Source organism: Notechis scutatus, chromosome 8 (assembly GCF_049901735.1).
Source record: "Notechis scutatus isolate UNSWTSFEM ecotype Mainland chromosome 8, rNotScu1.2, whole genome shotgun sequence".
In the NCBI taxonomy this organism is placed as follows: Eukaryota; Metazoa; Chordata; class Lepidosauria; order Squamata; family Elapidae; genus Notechis; species Notechis scutatus.
Window position 1 is genome coordinate 17,536,644 of NC_142016.1, and position 21,853 is coordinate 17,558,496.

The 21,853-nt window shown below is 41.1% G+C and overlaps 1 protein-coding gene across 1 annotated transcript; it reads right to left on the reverse strand.

Annotated features, from left to right (window-relative positions):
- Positions 1–10,097: 10,097 nt before the first annotated feature.
- On the reverse strand, positions 10,098–21,579 carry LOC113419840 (trypsin-3-like). Its single transcript, XM_026679420.2, has 6 exons — positions 21,469–21,579; positions 19,593–19,684; positions 15,598–15,778; positions 14,028–14,278; positions 12,588–12,724; positions 10,098–10,883 (listed from the first exon to the last, which is right to left on the reverse strand). Exons 2-6 carry the CDS (start codon positions 19,633–19,635, stop codon positions 10,713–10,715), a joined length of 783 nt encoding a protein of 260 aa, XP_026535205.2. The 5' UTR covers positions 19,636–19,684; positions 21,469–21,579; the 3' UTR covers positions 10,098–10,712.
- Between the last annotated feature and the right edge of the window lie 274 nt (positions 21,580–21,853).

A 21,853-nucleotide genomic window follows, 5' to 3' on the forward strand; every position in this document is an offset into this window, starting at 1 on the left:
TGGAATGGATTCAAAGTCTTTTCACTTTTATTAAAGCTCATGTTTTTGTTTTATCATTCAATTTACTTTTATATCCAAATCCAAATGTCCATCCGTATTGGGTGTATTTTGTGGCAATAACAAGTGGTTTCTCTCCTTTGTTCAGGTCAGCCATAGAATCAAGTCAGATATCTTTATTATGGGTCACAGACCGGATAAGTCCCAGAAATGAAACAAGGATAGATAGTCTGGTACCCTTCAGATATTTTGGACTACGGTATCCATAAGGCCTTATGGACAAATGTTGAGCATTTTGGAAGGTCTGCGTGTGTACTTCTGGGATAATCTGTGATATTGTTATCTCTAGGATAACAGGCAAAATAATAATTTCAGAAATTGGAAAAACAAAATGGTGCATTGGGCCAGAAGTAAAAGTTTATCCTCCTTAGTGTCTTAACATTCTAGACCAGGGCTCTTCAAACTTGGCAGCTTTAAGACTTGTGGACTTCAACTCCCAGAATTCCTCCTCCAGTCATGTTAGCTCAGGAATTCTGGGAGTTGAAGTCCACAAGTCTTAAACTTGCCAAGTTTGAAGACCCTTTGTTCTAAGCTCATATGTGTGTATAAATGTTGTTTTACAAAAACAACATTTTACACTTGTTTTTGGCTCTCTTTTCCAGTTTGTGGAAGGAAGTACCCTCTGTATTTCTGTTTTTGTCCCAGTTTTGCAATATGAATCTTTATTATTCTGTTTTAGAGTTTGTGCTAAGCCATAATTTAAGGCAACAAGGATGAACTTCAGCTCTTTGTCTGTAATTTTTTTTCTTTTCCAAATCATTATGCTAACTATGGGATGGCTGAATAAAAGGACCTTTGAACCATGGGTTGCAGTTTAGAATTGGATTACACCTTGAAATGCAGCTGGTGCAATTCAGAAGATGAAGTGGTCTATACACAACTAAATCTAGATTACTTACTGCCTGTTTGCAACCCCCTGTTGCAATTTTAATTATAAAAAGTAATTTGGATCAATTCTGGCAATGCAGATTATACCACTGCATAGCAGTTGATACTAAAAAATTATTTTCTCTCTACATACATCAACAACTATTAGAATTGCTTTCTCTGGATGCTTATATCTTTTATTATTCATTAAACAGAAGCAGCAGTATCTTTTGCCATGGTAATCTGACTGTTTCCTATTTTGTGGGCTCATCTATATAAATGGATGTGCCCATGTATATCTCTCTTAAGTTCACTGTTCAACTTGCATTTGTGAAGTACCTTTTTCTGAAGGACAAGAAAAAAGCACCATATTGACAAGGTGCAGGGAGTGAAAGGGCTAGGAAAGATTTCTTACTTGTGGAAATGATGCTTAAAGATAGCCCTCGACTTAACGACCAATCAATAAATGACCCGTTCAAAGTTATAATGAACTTTCCCAGAGCTGCTTATGACCCGTTTTCAGAGTTACAGTGGCCAGGCACCCTCTTGCAATCGTGTGATTGCATTTTGGTCAACTGGCTCATCTTTACAACGATTTGCAGCATCTGACAGTCACATAACCATGGTTTGCGATGTTTATTTTTTTATGGTTTCTGTATTTACTTCCAGTTTCCAGCAAAAAAAAAAAAAAACCATTGGGGAAAATGGATTTGCTTAACAACTGTGGCATTCAGTTAATTCATGTTAATGAAGTAACTTCACATCCTGTCATGGGATGTCTGGAGTTAAAACTGAAATTTTGGGCTCTATTGCGGTCATAAGTCGAGAACTACCTATATAAAAACCAGCTTGTAGAGCAATTCAACTGAAACAATGCTGCTGAGGAGATCAGGTGCCAGAAGAGGGCATCCTGTACCCAGCAATGCAACCACTGGCTAATTCTAGTTCTGCCAATTAAAATGTCTCTGATTTTCACATGGCAACTGTGCCCATTTGTGGAGTCAAAAAAACCTAAGTGATGCCACAGTATTCATGGGGTGAAGTTGACCCTTTGACCATATCCTGCATTCATCCCTATAAAAAGCCTTTTTTGGAAACGACTCAGTGTCTTGCCCACTGCTGGGAGTGCAGGGTGGGATCATGAAACAATGCAGTCTTTTTAAATACGCTTTGGTAATATGTGTGCTTTTTGAATATAAAAAGGACGTGATTATTATTTCTAAACTTTTATAAGGTTATAGTAGTATACGATGCCTCTGCTTTCACCACCAAATTTTGAAGGATGTGTAAATGCACAGAAAAAGGGTCATAAGAAAAGCTGTCGGAATGCACAGGAAGAAAGCTAATTGTTATGCCCCTGTTGGAGTCTGAATCCGAGGAAGACAAACAGCTGACGGAGTGGGAGTGTGATTTTGTTGGCTGTGGAGGAAACTGGGGAAGGGCAAAGTCCGGCTGGGCAGAGCAGGGAAGAGGTAGAACAAGGGACAGGGAGTTCAGAGGAAGACTCGGGCCCACCCCCTCTTCATCCTAGGGCATGCAGGGAGGAACAGAGCAGACAGCAACGTGGGTTGCGTGGCTTATGGGGGGAGGAAAGGGCCCTGATTCCATTCATTAGCCACATCTGGGAAGAGAGCTTAAAAGAAATGCATGCTGAATGTAATGTCTGCTGGGAACAAGTTTATCTTGTGTTGACTTTGGTTATCTGCATTCCTGGCATCCTCCCAACCGTGTTGAGTTATTTCAGTGCCTTCACATCTGGAATTCCTTCTCCTGCCTTGCTGGACTAATCACTTCACTTTGCCTTGTTTGGACTTATAGTTACAGTTTTTGTTGACCACATTTTGGACTTGATTCTCTGCAGCCAAAGGCTGTTCCTGGGAGAGTTTTTTTTCCAGCCAGAAGGTAACCAGGACATTGGGGGCAAAGTTGGAGCTAATAAAGGAACTCCAACTGTTTATGACTATGTTGCCTTTGTGCCACGCCCTGGGTCATCACACTAATATTTCATTTCCTAGAACATTTATTCTGACTTCAGGATCTCAATACACTTCATTGGTATTCCCAAGTTTTTTTTCCTTACCTGTAAGTATCAGTAGAAGTAGAAATAACTTGAAAAGACGCACATCCCTGTAGAGAATAGGTGTCATCTGGCTGAGTCTTCCTGGTTGCTGGTGGGGCTATTAGATCAAGAGCCATTTATTTCCACAGAGTTTACCCCCTTTAAACCTCTACTGGCCCCACCTTCCTTGCCTTTATCTAGGAACAGAAGGATCCAGTTATGTGACTCCTCTTTCCTCCCACACAACCTGCATCCTATCAATCAATCCTTTGAGGCACCACTGGCCATACAAAGGAAAATGAAGCAAATACTACAGAGAAGTCTTGATCTTACTCTTTGGCAGAAGAACCTGTGGTGGAGAACGAGAATAAAGCAAATTCCCCAGTATTTAACTGAAGAAAAATAAGGGTGGATAGGACAGTACATTCTGGTGTATGACTTTACGAAGTGGAGTTACTTGCGCGTTTAATCTGATTTCATGAACATGAAATCCAGGAACTAACTGAATTGTAGTTCCAGGCACTAATTGCAGTGTGGGTGTGGGTGTGTGTGCATGTGTGTACACATGGGCACATACATGCATGCAGGTTGTTTGCAGTTCAGTTAAGAGTCTGTGCCACAGATATGGCATTTATTTTGAAGGAGTGCTATATGACTTACTTTTTAATTATCTTATTTTATTTACTACATTTATTTGCTGCCCATCATGTCATGAAGAGACTTATACTAAGACCATGACAAGAGGCAGGAAAATTCCTCTCCAGTTTATTTGCTATCCAGTGACATGGACTTCGGATACCAAGAGATGCAAATAGCAGCATTTAAACCACAATTTTAACCAGAACTGTGGACATAAGTAAATCTAACCCACTCCTCCCAGCTTCATGCCTTGTGGATTTAGTAGCAATTACAACTTCCTTTCTTCCTTTCTTCCTTTCTTCCTTCCTTTCTTTCTTCCTTCCTTCCTTCCTTCCTTCCTTCTTTCCCATTTTTCACAGTTGCTTATAGTTTTGAGCAAATATCAATCTTGGACTCTTAGCTCTGTTGTAAATCATTGTGCTATTGATAGATACTATCTGAGATAAGGTAGAAATTAGAACATGTTTAATCTGTTCCACAAATCACTTACGATGCTCACTAATATGTGAGATAGGAATTCTCCTTGGCTATTACTTGTTCTCAAATGGGACTTTTTAAAAAAATCACAAACTTTGCTTATCACTTTGTTTGACCATGATGATATATTTTTATGTGAAAACTGAGTAATTTTTAAAATCAATGTGCATTAAAAAAAACACTTCTGTGCTTGTACACCAAAGTTATGTAACAGCTCTATGATTAAGTTGAGAGGAGGGTTGTCAAAACAAAGTACATTATCCTTGCAGGAAACAAAAACCATGGTTAAAAGAAGGCATTTATTTGCCAGAATTTACTTATGATAATCTTTTGCTCTCAAAATGTAAAGAGCACTTTTAAACTGTATTTTTAAATTTTAATTGCAAAGTCAAAAATATAGTAATAGAAATAAGGTAAATAATAGAGACACAAATCTTTTGCCAGGTATTTTTCTTCTGCTGCATGGAAGAAATTATTACATCTCATTTGGGGGTTATAGTTTGCAATGCACCAAGTTTTGCAGGAGAAATTAAAAATGGTTTGTGCAAGAGTTACATTGCATAAGTTAGATGTGGTAAGCTTAAATATCAACAATTTCTCCATTATTCTTGCATGGCTCTGTCCTTGTTCTTTTGACAATGACAGTTTTCTTTGATGTAAGGTGTGGCAGAATTCTATTCACTTTGTAAAAAAAAAATCCTTATGAAGGAAATGACATCCATCAATAAAACCGCCTAAAAATTCACAGCAGAGTCATCTTAATGGTGCTTTTGTTCCAAATTCTTAATCATGCTGGTTTAAAGTTTCTAGCTTAGAGTTTCAGATCTTGTTGTTGATTGCCTTCTATTGATTGTTGGGGTTCCAAACACCCAGTGGTGGGGTTCAAATTTTTTTTACTACTGGTTCTGTGGGCGTGGCTTGGTGGGCATGGCAGGAGAAGGATACTGTAAAATCTCCATTCCCACTCCACTCCAAGGGAAAGATACTGCAAAATCTCCATTCCCTCCCCACCCCACTAACCTGCTTTCCAGCTCCGTTCTCCTGTGCAGGGCAACAAAAGAAGACTCAGACGATCAGCTGGGACTCATGAGGCTGAGAATAGATGAGGGCAGGGCCAGTCAGAGGTGGTATTTGCCGGTTCTCCAAACTACTCAAAATTTCCAGTACTGATTCTCCAGAACTGGTCAGAGCCTGCTGAATACCACCTCTGCAAATGCCAAGACCATAATGATTTTTTCTGTTCCTTCCAGTTTAGTCTTATGGAACCCCATGACCAGGGTTTCCCAACCTTATCAGTCTGGAATCCGCACTGTATATCAGACATTAATACAATTGAGCGAGTCCAGAAGTATTTCATGAGAAGAGTTACTACACTCCTCTGCTCGCAATAGAATACCTTATATCACTAGGCTTGAGATTTTGGGCTTGGACAACCTTGAACTACGCCGCCTACGGTTGGACTTAAGCGTAGCACACAAAATTATCTGCTACAATGCCCTACCAGTCAATGACTACTTCAGCTTCAACCACAACAATACAAGAGCACACAACAGATACAAACTCAATATAAACCGTTCCAAACTTGATTGCAGAAAGTACGACTTCAGCAATAGAGTGGTCAATGCCTGGAATACTCTACCTGACTCTGTTGTTACATCCTCTAACCCCCCACTCCTTTAACCTTAAACTATCCACTATTGACCTCACTCCACTCCTAAGAGGTCTATAAGGGACACGCATAAGCGCACCATCGTGCCTACCATCCCTGTCCTATTGTCCCCATTTATTCATACCTATTTCCTGTATTCTTACTCATGTTTATACTTATACCTATTATCTTGTAAACGATTAACAAATCAAATAAATCAATAAAATAAAAATAAATTAATAAGCATAGGGACAGCACTGTAGGGGGTGTGCTTCACAGAAATATACCATCTTGGTCAACATCAGACGAATAAAAACTCTACCTACTGAATGACCGATAAAGTGGTTTCATACTGGAACGGTATCCAATAAGAACAAAGAGTCTTGTGACTCAAGGAATCTAAATCCATGACAGCACTGAGGAAGTGGGTTGCCTTGGCTTAATGCACAGTTGGCCAGGATCAAATCTGCCTAGACCAGTTTTTTCATCTGAACTGTGACTGGCTTCCCAGACAGACTAGACAAGATAAGCTAATTCTTCTTTATGGGAAAACTACATTAATAGTATCTTGCAAGTCTGAAAGTGCAATATTCCCGCCTTTACCTTTACAGTCTGATAACTTAGAGGGTTCCTCCTGAGCTACTTGCTCTGTTCGTTATGCAGCTGTGGGCTATGCTTCCACTTATCGGATCATTCCCTAGGCAGCATCTCTTTGCCCAGTCTCCCAAGATCACTTCCACGTATTATTACATCTGTACCACAAAGCCTTATGTTGCCGCACTTGTGTGAGAAGCACTGAGGTGCCCTCAGGTTGAACTAATTAGCCAGTGACATCACCATTGCCCAGGGGATAACCAATTGGGGGCTACTTTCATGTCCCCAACATGAGCTGGAGTGAAGAATGGGAGCTCAACCTCGCCCTGTGGCAGCTCTTGGGTCTCAAACGCAGCCTTGCTAACCTCCTGCCCACCTCCCAACCACTCAAGCCATTGTGCTCCTCTAAAGACTTCTGTGAAAAGCCACCTCTTACTGATTGTTGAAACTCTACATTATTGTTGTAAGGTATAATGAGAGAATCTTATAAGCTTTGTTTTGGTTATGAGTGAAAGAACCCTTTTCTGTCCCTAAACCCAGGTGAAGTGCCAGCATGTAAATATTTGCATGATTTCAAAAAATGGACTGCAACCATTGACCTGAAAGAAGTTGCAGATCCCCAAACTCAGGTTACATTTCAGAATAAGACGTTATTCTCTCTCGTCACTTACCAACAATGCATCTTTTGTAACAATGGAAGGATTGGCCACATTCCAGTATTCCTCTCGTTACATCTTTGATTCAAACAAAAGGCAAGCTAAGGAAACAGATGCCTCTTTGAAGCAATGCCAAAGACATGTAAAGCCTGAAGGCAGGAGCATAAGGAAAGAGGGGTTTGTCTAAAAAAGTGAAGAAGGAGCCCACAATTGCATAAAGAAGGCCCTGCTCCCCACCCAAAAAGGGAGGGTGGGCACAGCTTTGATCATGTAGTTGCATATGCCAAACTTGATTGTTTTGATTCCCCTTTCAGATATACCGTAATGGTATGTGGGAGTAACCTTGGGAGGGAGGAGGAAGAGCTGCAGACTAGGCAACTGTCATGCAAAAGATATCTCATTCCAGAGAAGCAGAGGAAAGATGGGAAGGGACCCTCCCTGGTTTTCTGGGGAGTACAAGGAAAGGATGGCTGGGACACTTTCAGAATAGCAAGATTCTTTTAATATAACTATAGGAGATGAGCAGGCTGAGCCTGAATCAAACACATCATCAGTCTTCAAATCCCTTCGCACCCACAAGAGATCTAAGTCCAACCCACCTTGAATTTCTTTGACTCTCACCTACCGTCAATTTGATTGACCGTTAGTAGTTCAGATTCTTGTAGAGAGCTTACACTTGCAGTACATCTTTATATTCATTTGAACTGCCTGGATTTCCGGATTTCCTTGGGGCCTGACATTAACCTTACAATAAAAATAGAATTTGCACCCATTGCTGTGCTTTTATCTGGATTACCTCAAAGGGCTAACATCTGTGTCAACTCGTAAAACATTCCTATGCCTGTTTTCAAGTTGCCATAAACAAGGGAGGGGAAAAAACTGAAGGAGTAATTTGGCAGTTTAAAACCAGAAGTACATTCCACCCTTATCTTAAAAAGATTATACCTAGGCTACCGGATCTATCTGCCTGTGAACATGCTTCATTGGAGAATCTGATTTATGATACACCCAGGGAGGAGGGGGGAAACAGGGTCACAGGTGACTGTAAATTACGTATGCCAGAGTTGGCTTCATTTAGGTTAATGCCAGCAAGTTGCTGCTAATAAATCTTTTGAAATTTTTTGAAGCTTGGCTTGAGGCTCATGATTTAATTAGGGCAATCTCTGGAACCCTGACAATCTGACAAACTAGAAAAACAATAAATGTGGGAGATTTCAGAGAAAATCTATCACTGGTATTTGAAGTATATATTCAATGCCTGCACACACATAAAGGATATTCAATGTACAAACCAAGGAGAAGTAACAAGATCACCCATCTGTGGGACTGTTGCCCTCTGATTTATTTCCAGTTTTAATCAATATATATATATACATAAATGAAAGTTGTGATTGTAATCCAAGAATACCAATAAAAAGGCATTGTCTAGATTTTTTTGTTGCAGCTGTTTCATGTCATTTTCTTGATTTTATTTGTTTATTTATTTATTTATTTTTGTATTCCCATCTTGATAACCTCTTTATTGTTATCTTCCATGCTTCAAATTCTATGCCAGGTAAAAGTTTTTAATTTTTTTCTCATCATCTTTAAAAAGTTTATCCATCAAAATCTGATCCTTTATGAGATATTACTTATTAATATTTTAGGTCATGTAAAAACTTTAAAAGTTATAGCTGGGTTGGCCATTTTAACACTTTTCTGCTTGATCTTTTGGTTCCCACCGTTATCCATTGGCAACCTTCATTTATTAAAATTAAATTTACATGCCACTCATCTCACACTTGAATGATCTGGGCAGCTTTATCAATCTTTATTAAAACTCAGTTCCTAATATGGTTTTCATTTTAGTCATGTCCCACAAATATATTATTTCATTATACACTTGCCTTTCAAATCTTACAGAAAAAAAATAACCAATATTCCAAATCTCCCTGGTTTCCCAATCCACTTTCCCCCTGTTTTTTGTCAATTGTATATTATTGTAAATTTTCAAGACTCTATTTAAAATGTCTTAAATCCAAAGAAGTTAAAACTTCCCAGATGTCCAATTGAGCTTTCTGTTTTGAAGGTCTCTGATATCCATAAACTAGTTAAATTAGACATTTCCAAAAGTAATTAGAAAGTGAGTTCAACTGTTTTAGCGTCCTTATGAAAAGCTCTGCCCCTACTGAGAATAAAGACATCATTTTGGCTCCTGGTGCTCAAACCCCTGGGAGATGGCTGTTTTATGGTCTCCTCATGAGAAGCTGCCATTCAGAGCACCTCTGGGTGACTTCCCAACCTGTCCTTCATTGAAGAAATGTGAAGGACTGGTTTACTCACCAGTCTTTTGCACAGTAGTCATTGTCTCCACCTGTTCATAGAGGCATTTTTAGTCAGCCCTGACTCACTCCGGAAGCCAGGGGTGAAAGCTATCGCTGAGGTTCTCTGTTTTAATGTAATCCATGACTCAGGTAAAACCTGAAGCTTGGCCCAACAGTGCTATGCTTCAGGGGTGTCCATAGGACCTGAAGCTTGGCCCAACAGTGCTATGCTTCAGGGGTGTCCATAGGACCTGAAGCTTGGCCCAACAGTGCTATGCTTCAGGGGTGTCTATAGGACCCGAAGCTTGGCCCAACAGTGCTATGCTTCAGGGGTGTCCATAGGGTTAAAAAGAAAAATCAAGATGGCAGCCATGATGGTATGATTGAATTTCTGCCCAGGCAAACCTAAATTTTTGACCACACCCTACGGACCACCCTGCACACTTAACATGCTGCAAGAGCTGGATTTCAGAGTTCCTTACTGAAACCTAGACAACTACAAAGTGTTCACACACTGAAACAGGAGTCATACAGCCCCATGTGTTTCTTCTGGCTCTCCATTATAATAGATCAGGGATGTCAAACTCGATTTCATTGAGGGCTGCATCAGGGTTGTGTTGGACCTCAGGAGGGCCAGGGGGCGTGGACAGCTCGACATCACTTGTGTCAGGGGTGCCTGTGGCCAGTGAAAACAGGCTCCCGAGCTCCGTTTTCACCTGTGACGGCCTCCTGCAACCCTCTGCCAGCGAAAATGGAGCCTGCGGCTTTCCTGAGGTCCGTTTTTGCTGGCAGAGGCACCATGGGCCAGTCCCTCGCTGTTTCAAGGGCAGCCCCACAGGCCAGATCTAAACACCCTTCGGGTCAGATCCGGCCCGCGGGCCTTGAATTTGACACCCCTGTAATAGACCTTCCTGCTTTGATACCTAAACAGAGAGAAGAGATGAGCAAGTGGTACATGCAATGTGATTATTGGTCTTACCAAGTAAAAATGGGGTACAGATTTAAAAAAAAGGTTATATCTGAGTTAAATTGTTGAGGAGCCTTCAAAACTTGATTTTGATATTGGATACCAGGGCATTATAGAGCCTCGGTGGCGCGTCGTTAGAGTGCAATATTGCAAGCTACTTCTGCTGTAGCTAGTTGCCTGCAATTTAGCAGTTCGAATCTCCCCAGGCTCAAGGTTAACTCAGCCTTCCATCCTTTTGAGGTGGGTAAAATGAGGGCCCAGATTGTTGGGGGGCAATAGGCTGACTCTATAAACCACTTAGAGAGGGCTGGAAAGCACTGTCAAGCGGTATATAAGTCTAAGTGCTATTGCTATTATTTTTTCCCTTCCCGTTCTCTTTTCCCCCAATCCTTTGCCCTTCTAATCCCTCAGAACAAGACAGCCAAGAATGAAGATGTCTGTGGTCCTAACCAGAAAATCGGTCTCGTCTCTTCTTAATTGTGCTCTGAATCCACGGCACAACACAGCAGGCTTTGGCATAGACTCCTGGGTTCCCTTTTTGAGCGCACACATGCTTGCCCCAAGAAACCACACCTTCAAGTAGCCCGTTGCAGACGAGGGGCCCCCCAGAGTCACCCTACAAGGGGAAAAAAAGGCAGAAATGGTCACTTAACACTCCCGGGTAGATCTTATTCTAGTTTAACTTCCAGAAAAACCCTAACCCTAACCCTGACCCAGGGGTGTCAAACTCAAGGCTCGCGGACCAGATCTGACCTGAAGGATGTTTAGATCTGGCAAGCGGGCCCATCCAGGAAACAATGGAGGATTGGCCCGTGATACCTCTACCAGCAAAAATGGAGCTTGGGAGGACCACTTGCAACCTCCCCCACGCTTTGTTTTCACCGGTAGAGGGCTGCAGGAGGCCATTGTGGCCAAAACGGAGCCTCAGTGAGTGATGTGGAGCTGGCCATGCCTACTCTGGCCATGCCCCCCTGAGCAGTGGTGGGATTCAAAAAAATTTTTTACTACCGGTTCTGTGGGCATGGCTTAGTGGGCATAGCAGAGGAAGGATACTGTAAAATCCTCATTCTCTCCCCACCCTACTCACCCGCTTTCCAGTTCTGTTCTCCTGTGCAGGGCAATCAAAGGAGACCCAGCCGATCAGCTGGGACTCAATGGGAGGCAGAGAATAGACGGGGAAGGGTCCAGTCAGAAGTAGCATTTGCCGGTTCTCTGAACTACTCAAAATTTCCGCTACCGGTTCTCCAGAACGGGTCAGAACCTGATGAATACCACCACTTGCAGTTCGACACCCCTGTGGCCTAACCCTAATTAATTTTTATGGGTTTTGTTACATTTGTCATTAGTGGTTATCAGCCCAATCACTAACTGCAGTCTCTAGAATCAGCACATTTGCCCACCCTTGGCAGGATGAAATACATGCCTTCAGCCATTATGGAACCCCTATACAGGTAACCCTTGACTCATAACTGTTCATTTAGCAACCATTCAAAGTTGCAACCAGCACTTACAATGCTATCTCAGCATCTCCACGTGATCAAAATCGAGTTGCTTGGCAACTGGCATGTATTTACGAAAGTTGTGACACTCTGGAGTTGCTATTGTGGTCATCATTTGCAACCTTCCCAGCCAGCTTTCAACAAGCAAAGTTGATGGAGCAAGCCAGATTTGCTTAACTGCCTTGCTTTGCAATGGAAATTCTAATCCCAATTATGGTCATAAATCAGGGACTACCTGTACGTGCCTCCGTGGTGGGATTCAATTTTTTTTTTTCTGTGGGCGTGGCTTGGTAGGTGTGGCAGGGGAAGGATACTGTAAAATCTCTAGTCAAAGGTGGTACTTGCCGGTTCTCCAAACTACTCAAAATTTCTTCTACCAGTTCTCCAGAATTGGTCAGAACCTGCTGTATTCAGCCAGCTCTGACCAGTTCTGGAGAACCAGTAGCGGAAATGTTGAGTAGTTCAGAGAACCGGCAAATCCCACCTCTGATTGGCCCTGCCCCATCTATTCTCCGCCTCCTGAGTCCCAGCTGATTGGCTGGGTCTTCTTTGGTTGCCCTGCACAGGAGAACGGAGCTGGAAAGCAGGTTAGTGGGGTGGGGAGGGGAGGGGGATTTTACAGTATCCTTCCCCTGCCACGCCAAGCAACACCACGCCCACCAAGCCATGCCCACAGAACCGGTAGTAAAAAAATTTGAATACCACCACTGCTGAATACCACCTCTGACGTGCCTCTAGTCATTATGTAGCCACTGTAACTCTCACATGTTCTTAAAAGCCTGTAGGCACAAGGCTGAAACCGCCACCAGCTCTCATCTTACCTGGCAAGTGTCAATGCCTCCTTGAGGTACTCCAGCACACAACATGTGTGAAGTGATCTTACCAAAATATGCTTTATTGCATTGATTATATGGAACAATGCTGACATTTGCACATTGCATCTTCGCTGGAAGTTTGTCTGCAAGACATACCAATTGGTCAATAGTAACAAAAAACAACAACCCAAAAGTAAGTTAGTGATGCATGAACATCAGGCATATCTGTGGTTTCTTCAGGGGTGGGATTCTACCAGTTCACACCTATTCTCTAGAACCAGTTGTTAACATTCTAAGCAGTTTGGAGAACCGGTTGTTAGAAGAAATTACTGGCCTAATCCTGTAAGGAAGGCAGGAAGGAAATATTCTGGTGTTGTTTACAGAAACTGCCTCTCCGTTAACCCTCATTACATTCTTGGCAGGACTAGACTTTCTGTCTCAGGAACATCTCTGGAGTTTTTTCCCCACTCCTTTGCTGGTACTTTGCTTGTGTTTAGTGACCATTCAAAGTTACAATGGCACTGAAAAAAGTGACTTATGACCCTTTTTCACACTTACAGCAGCATCTCCACAGTCACGAGAGGCCAGGCGAGGAGATGCGTGCCTCGATGTGAGTGATGTTGAGTTGGCCACACCCAGCCAGTCACATGACCACCAAGCCATGTCTACCCAGTCACATGACCAAGCCACACCCACCAACAAAGCCACACCCATAGAACCGGTTGTTAAAAAATTTGAATCCCACCCCTGGGTTTCTTTGATGTTTCTGGGAGAGCCGTTCATTCAAATTTCACCTTTGGTCCTTCTAATTGGGACAGGTTGCCAGATTTCACCCAACAAGCAGAACTTGAGTCAATTATGGAATGTTATGAGAAATTAAGAATGTCTGAACAAGACATCAAAAATCTGTTTGGAATTATTGGAGAACATGTTCTGGAGAACATGAAGTTGGGGAATGTTGATTTAATTGTCTAATGGTTTGGTTGAGCTGGTTCTTAGGTTTCCATTCACATACAAGCTGGAAACTAAAGGTTGAGACTTCCAAGCTTAATTTATATTTTGTCTTCTCGAATATGGCTCCAGTGTTGCACTTCTACTTCAAGTTACACCAGACCTTTGAGTGTTTCTAGTTTTTATGAATTATACTTGAAGTGCCTTCTAAAACCAATTCAAACTCCAACCCTAGTCTTAACTCTTACCCACAGCCCCATCTCTAACTCTTAACCTTAACCCTACCTAGGTTTCTCATTTCTTTTAAGGCCATCCTTTTTAGAAGTGCACGGGCCATTTCACAACTGTCTGTCCCAGCACTTATAGTACAGTAAGACAAACAGAATTTAGGAGTGGGAGATTAAACAGCAGTAAGAAATTGCCATGAATTGCCATATTTGCATGAATGATGACAAGAGGAAAACAACAATTGCCCATCCTTTTTTGTCTCCTTACTTTGAGGTGATTTGATCGTGCCCCAGCCTGAAACTGAACATCGTTGCCCATCACTTGGGCATCTAGTAGGTAGTCGTGTGACATTAACTGCTTTAGTTATTATGGCACAGGGTTTAAGCCGAATAAGCATGTAATCCTTGTCCATTTTCTTTTTATTATAACCTGGGTGTGGGATAGCTTCAGCGATATCCATGCACTGCTCCATTGGTTCAACCTTTTTCAGATCATACTTTCCTAAACACACCTTCACTCTGTACAAAATGAAACAGAATAAAACAAGCCACAGGAAAATCATGAACGAGGCTGATAAATGCCACCCTATGGAAACTAGAAATTATTACTCATTAGATTTTTATCCTATCTATTATTTTATGGGTAACTTAAGATAGTGAGCATACATAATACTCCTTCCTCCTATCTATTTTCCCCACAACAATTTTGGAGGTGAGTTGGGCTGAGAAAGAGTGGTTGGTCTGAATTCATCCAGTCTGCTTTCAGGTCTAAGGTGGAACTGGAACTCCCCGTCTCCTGTTTCTAGTTTCTAGGCTAGTTTCTAGGCTAGGACCTTAACTACTACATCAGATTGGCTCTGGTGGATTTTAGCAATAGCACTTAGACTATTACTTAGACACTAAACTTCACAGTGCTTGACAACCCTCTCTAAGCGGGTTATACAGCCAGCCTATGGCCCCAATAATCTCGGTCTTCATTTTACCCACCTCGGAAGGATGGAAGGCTGAGTCAACCTTGAGCCTGGTGAGATTCGAGCTGCCAAATTGCAGGCAGCTGGCGGTCAGCAGAAGGAGCCTGCAGTACTGCAATCTAACCACTGTGCTACCATGGCTCTTATTATACTGATATTTTAGGCTGAATAGATCATAACAGACAGTTCTTAAAATGCTTAAACTGAGCCTCTTCATTTGCATATTGAGGTTTTGGAGTTGATAGTCAAATCTTGTGTGTGTGGGAATGACGTGGACTTTGATGGCTGTTTCTTGTTGGGCTCCCTGGGGAACAGCAAGGTTCTTGTTCCTTTTCTTAATGTTTATCTCGCCTGGTAGCAGAGTCTGCTTGTTTTTGCCCAGCATTTGCCCGGTTTTCACACAACAAAATCATCCCTGAATGATATGACGAGAGTTTTTTTGTGTTTCAGCCAGTGTCAGGCATGAACAATGTGAAGAATTTAATTACCTACTTTATTGCCCAGTGCCTATTTCACAGGAATCTTCCCAGACAGGCAGTTTGCACCTGGGTCAGACTAGACAAGGTCCAATGGCATTCAAAGGGGCCAGGCCTCTTATGCCTATGTAAGGCTTACGGACTAATTTCCCACTTGACTCCTCCCTCAGCTCAGCCTGTCTCTCTCCTATAGTCACCTTGATGCTGATTTGGACTGAGAAAGCAGGACTGTCTGTCTCATGATTTCCCATCTAGCTTCCATGCCTAAGGGAGCACATCACCCCCTGGGTCTCCCCATTCTTAGCACCTTAACCAGTACATCAACTGGCTCTCAAGAGAAGGCTTTTATCCTGCTGCCTGCTGCTTCATGCTAATTTCATCTTTGACTTACCTTTGTCTGGCTCTACAATGGGCTGCTGTCAGCACCCAACATGGGTGCACCAAGCTTCCTCCGCAATAAATCCTCCGGTTGCCTTTATCTCCAGTTACAATGGCTGCCTGGTAGGGGCGGGAATTTGATTTGCAGTTATATCCACCTATGACTCGGTCACCAGTACTTTCCTGTGCTAAGACTTGAGATAAAAGCACATCAAAGAAAAAATGATCATCAGAGTATCATTTGCAGGAACTTAGCCCACTGCTTGGGCATCTCCACTTGATATTTTCTAAAACCAACCTGAGCATAAAGTCCATCTACATTCTGCTGCATTGTTTGCAATGTTCTTCTAAAAGGACTCAGAAGGACTTTTTTCCAGAAAAAACTGTTTCTTTGCTCCAAAATGAGACCAGATAATTCCACGTAAGATAGAATAGAATAGAATAGAATAGAATAGAATAGCAGAGTTGGAAGGGGCCTTGGAGGTCTTCTAGTCCAACCCCCTGCTTAGGCAGGAAACCCTACAGCATTTCAGACAAATTGTTGTCCAATCTCTTCTTAAAAACCTCCAGTGTTGGAGCGTTTACAACTTCTGGAGGCAAGCTGTTCCACTGATTAATTGTTTTCACTGTCAGGAAATGTCTCCTTAATTCCAGGTTGCTTCTCTCCTTGATTAGTTTTCATCCATTGCTTCTTGTCCTGCCCTCAGGTGCTTTGGATAATAGCTTGACTCTCTCTCCTCTGTGGCAGCCCCTGAGATATTGGAACACTGCTGTCATGTCACCCCTAGTCCTTCTTTTCATCAGACTAGACATACCCAATTACAGCAACCGTTCTTTATATGTTTTAGCTTCCAGTCCCCTAATCCTCTTTGTTGCTCTGCTCTGCACTTTTTCTAGAGTCTCAACATCTTTTTTACATCATGGTGACCAAAAGAAGAGGAATGGAAACCTGAGCACTGGGCAATTTGTATGCAGTAGACACTGAAATAGCAACCTTGGATATTATGCACTGAATTGTGGTCCAAGGGCTACTTTCTCTCTCAAGATCTATAAGAGCAAGATTGTTTTCATTGGAAAAGTGAGACCAGTTTGGAAAGAGCAAACCATAAGAAGGAGAATGGAAAAAACTTCAAACTTACCTGCTTTCAGTTAACACCTGGAGAGTAGGTGTTAACAGGTCTTCCATACTCTGATGACAGGTAAATAGCAAATCTATTGGCATTATTATAATGGCTATTTCTAAATTAATATGTGTATATAATCCAGTACATACACATTTGATATAAATGTGTGCCCTTTTTGTCTTCCTTCTTTTCTTTCTTTCTTTCTTTCTGTTGTGAATCAATAAAAGTGAATAACCTAAATGCAAATTAGGGGTTGAAAACCTGCACACTAGATTGGTCCTTATACAACAACTTGGGATTGGGCCAGAACTAGTCCCTGATTGGCCACTTTTGGGACTTTTCTTATTGGTTAGTAGTTTGAACTTGTTGCACATTTTCATTGGTTAATAAGGCAGCAGCTCACCCTATAAAAGGGTTACTGCTGCCCATTGCTCTGTTATGTTCTATTACTTATTAAAGAGTTGAAGTCACTGGTCAGATGTCTGGTCTCCGTTATTCTCCATACTTAACACTTTCTTTCTTTCTTTCTTTCTTTCTTTCTTTCTTTCTTTCTTTCTTTCTTTCTTTCTTTCTTTCTTTCTTTCTTTCTTTCTTTCTTTCTTTGCTGATAGAAGAGAGTATTCTTAAGAGCTCAGGGTTGAACTGTGAGGTCCTTGATGTTCCCTGAGCTTGGCTGTTTTCTTGTGGATATTTCATTACCAAACTAAGTAACATCATCAGTGTTAACCAACTGTCTTACTTCAGAGCACTTGGGGGCGGTTTTTCCCCTATATTTTTTTCTTCCCTAGTTGTTACAGTGCTGTTTTTTTTTATCTCGCTGACATGTCTCTGTTAGGAATGTAAGTAACCTAACAGCTATTTGGGATGGAAATATATAAACCAGGATAGACATTTTAATACTGTCTCTTTACGAGCATGCTAAAAACTGCAATTGGGTGTGGTTACTCAAACGGCCATAAGATGGAGCCAGAAACCTGGGTTGTTTAGTCTTAGTCTCAGAAGAGTCTCAGTGAAGTGAGTGAGTCTCCGTTTTTCCTCCTGTTGGAGAGTATTGCTGTTCTTCCATTTTTCCTAATTGACTGCTATTTCTGGATTTGATGTAAGTCTGATACTGAACTGTTTTTGACACTGGACTTTGTTATTGGATTATCCCTGGACTAAAAACTGACTGATCTTACCTGTGAATGACTTTGGACTGATTGTTTTGAACTTTGCTTAAACCTTTCTGGAAGTAAAAACCTACATTTACTGTACAGTGTATCTGTGTGCTGTGTGTGTATTATTCAAACACTTCTCTCAATACGTCTCCCTGTATGCGCTCATTCTCCTAACGGGGAATTACCTCAACAGTCTCTTCCCAGCTTTCCAAACTACAACACAGAATGACCTGCCATCCTGATTTTTTTTTATCATGCCTCCATAATGCTGCCTTCATCATAACCCGAGCTCACAAGACAGACAGGCTTCAGTTATGCTTAGCTCTCTCCATTTTGAAGAATGGTGAAATCTCAGTTAACTGCCCATTCAGGAGGGGCGGTTATCCTGAATGTTGTTACATTGCAAATCTCATTTTTCCCAGCAGTTCATGACATATACATCCTGGTGTACTAATGCAAATGATGTAAATTGTTGTGAATTAAATAATTTGTGTCATAACACAAATGTCACAAATTACTGCTGGTGATGTACAATTAAAGTAAAAACAACAAATTTGACTGTCCACTCTTGAATATTTCAGACACAATACACTTATCTGCTATTTCTAGAAGAAATTCTGGCCGTGTCATGCCCCTGTTGGAGTCTGACTCCGAGGGAGAGGAAGAACAGCTGACAGGGGGTGGAGGTATGGCTCTGGAGGTTGTGGAGAAAACTGGGGAAAACTGCCAGCTGGGCAATCAGAGGAAGACCCAAGCCCATCCCCTCTTCATCTTAGGGCACATAGGGAGGAGAGGATAAGGGAGAAATGTGAATGGCGTGGTCTACGGGGGAGGAAAGAGCCTTGATCCCTTTCATGGGCTGCAGCTGTGAGGACTGTTTAAAAGGATGGACTGAGCATGGGCCAGTGCTGGAAACAAAGCATGAAAATATTTTTAGTTTGTCCGTCTTATCTGAGTTTGTTGTCCTTCCCAGTGTGTGTATTTTGATATCTGTGGACATCTTCAAGCCCTTATCCTGCCTTGTCTCAGTAATGGAGTTTGAATGGAAGTTTTTCCTTTTCATAACTGTTTGTGTGGGAGTTTTTTTGTCTCCAGTCAATGATAATTGGAGCTTTAAAGCCAACTTGAAGGGATTAAAAACACTTCATCTGTTTTTGTGACTGTGTTGCTTTTGTATCCCATCCTGGGTCATCACAGGCTGTTATTTCCAGAGTCCACTAAAAGGGGTCATTTAAGTTGAGGTTTCACTTTAGGATTGGAAGATAAAGTACATAGCAGTTTGACCTGTGCATTTCTTTAAATCTTTTTTATTTCATTTATTCCATCATAGATTTATAACTGTCATTTTGTTTGTTACTACATATCACATAGGTCTTTATTGTGTCCAGAAAAGAAAATAAGGGATTTTACTTCAAATTTATGAGGAGTTCCATTTTAGGTTTCCAGATTCATACACAACATTCTTGCTTCATACTGGATCAGACTGATTATTTATTTATTTATTCACTATATCGGCTGGCCATCTTACTGTAGAATAACTCTGTGACAATTGTGCATCCAAGAATGAGAAGGAGGGGGGGGGAAAACATTGATAAATTTGTACATCTGAATCTGGAATATTGCACTATGTCTCCTCCTCTTATACTTACCTCCTGGTATTGATAGCAAAGATCATAATAAAGCTTACAAATAAGAAAAGGTTGGTTACCTAGAGTTAATTTCCTTACCTGTTGAGCTCACCAGAAGTAACCCCAAAAATAATTGTTTCATCCTTTGTTTTGTGAGGTCAACTGGAACCCAAAAGTCTTGGGACAATTGGCTGCAGGGCAAGAGATTTGCAAAGAACAAATGCATGGATATCTACAAGATTAAATCACGGTTACTGGCCTCCTCAGTGGCAGTAATGAGGCCAACCAACATTAATACCGGTAACTGTGTATGTAAACAGTTCTCCTATAATTATTATCCACAATGCATTATCATTTCTTTTGTCTTGCTGTGAAAGATTGGTAAACACTTCCTCTGGGTGATATAAAATTTAAAACTGAAACAACTGTAAAAGTCTGACTCACAGACGAACACAATACAGAAGCCTGATGATGGCAGATGAGATTCTGCCGAAACGTTGCTACAACTTTAAAAGCACAACTATAATGACGTGGGAAAATATATAAAATCGGACAGAGGAGGTTGGAAATTTTACTCAGATTATTTATTTAAATTATTTATATGGCCACCTCTCTCACAGCAGTGACAGTGAATTTTCATTGTCTGTGATCATAATAATAGAAACGAGGAGAAAATGGAGGAGGAGGAGGCTGATTTATATTTTGATTCTTAGCCACTTTTGAACATGAGGCATATAAAAGAAACCATAACAATAGTACAACTTCTTCCAGATTAGACAATGGATTTATAGCTTCCTTTTCAGCCACTTAAGTAAGACACATATTTCAGCTGGTAAGACACTATTTCAGCTAATCTAGTACATCCAGCTAAAACATACCTTTGTAATCTAGTCTGCATGTTATTCAGAGCCAGAAGTATAGTACGTTGGATGATGCCCATATCTCAAAGATACTTTACTTTACTTTATTGTCATTGCACCTCATACAATGAAATTAAATACCATCTTTAGTGTACAATTTATGACTATGAAAATAAACACAAACACACATCCCTCACACTCCACCCATTGAATTGAAAACCCCTGATATCCCATTAATATTGCAGTATACAGTAGAATTCAACAGAGTTACTGCCCTGGGATAGAAGCTGTTTTTCAGCCTATTTGTCCTTGTTTTTATTATCCTGTACTGTCTGCCAGATAGTAATAGTTCAAAAAAAGGGTGTCCAGGATGAGATGGATACTTTTTTCATTTTGTGTTCCATATAATTTAGGTTTCATGAGACGATTAAAATATGACATGACAATAAAAAGGGGGGGAGAACGGAAAAGAGGTGGCTCTCACATGTTTATCGAAGAGCACCAAAGTTTTGAAATCATGTTATAACTTCTCTTAGACTTTCTTCTGTGTGCTTCTGATCCATGATCCAGCCATAGATCCCAGAAATGTAAAAAAACAAAACAAAACCCCTTTTACAAAAACTATTTAGTTTAAATCTCTTGCACTTTTGATAACAAGTTTCTTTAGCAACATTCCTTCTCTCCCATAAAACCAATTTATTAGGAAATGAAGTTGCAAATTTTATCCAAAGGTGCTTTTTTTTTCAAGAGGCAACTGGACTTTCTGGTTTTTCTTTGAAGATGTTTCACTTCTCAGCTCAGAGCTGAAGAAGCTTCTTGGATGAGAAGCAAAACGTCTTCAAAGAAAAACTAGAAAGTCCAATTGCCTCTTGAAAAAAAAGCACCTGTGGAACAACCATCACCTGGATGACTGAGAATCTCCCTAGACATTTGCAAATTTTACACCATTCTTTTCTCATTTGATAACTTTCTACAAAGGGGAACACTATCACTATGCGTTGTAATGCCATCGAAACTAGCCCATTCCAAAAGATTAAATACAGTAGCGTAGTCTCTTGTCCAAATTTAAGACTTATAGTCAAATATCCTGAGTGAAATTGTGAATTGAATCTCACCTGTGGTTCTCGACAAAGCTTCAGATGGAAGACAATCTTGACACTGTTGTCTAAAAGAGAACAATGAGTAACTAATGGAGAAGTTAACATTTAAATGCTGATTGAGGAGGATGTCCTGGATGTGAGTCCTTGCATGATGCATCACAAGTTTGGAGCATCCACTGTGACTCAAAGTAGTGGTTGTATATTGTCCAATCTCTTTTCTAGCAAGAAACCCACATTAAAATCGGAATGGACCAACCTACCACCTCCTGGTTCCACCCTCCGCCTCTTTATAGTATGTCTCTTGAATAAACATCAGGATCTTCCTAGAATATAATGGAGAAAAAGTAATAAGCTTCTCCCCCCCACCATCACCCCACAATCACAGAGTGTACTTTTCTCT

Excerpts from the sequence above, each read along its gene's own strand:
- LOC113419840 (XM_026679420.2), bottom strand. The coding sequence starts at position 19,635 with ATGAAACAATTATTTTTGGGGTTACTTCTGGTGAGCTCAACAG. Across the intron at positions 15,779-19,592 it reads ACTTCTGGTGAGCTCAACAG|TCTTAGCACAGGAAAGTACT; the intron begins GTAAGGAAATTA and ends TTTTATCTCAAG. Across the intron at positions 10,884-12,587 it reads GAGGCATTGACACTTGCCAG|GGTGACTCTGGGGGGCCCCT; the intron begins GTAAGATGAGAG and ends TTCCCCTTGTAG.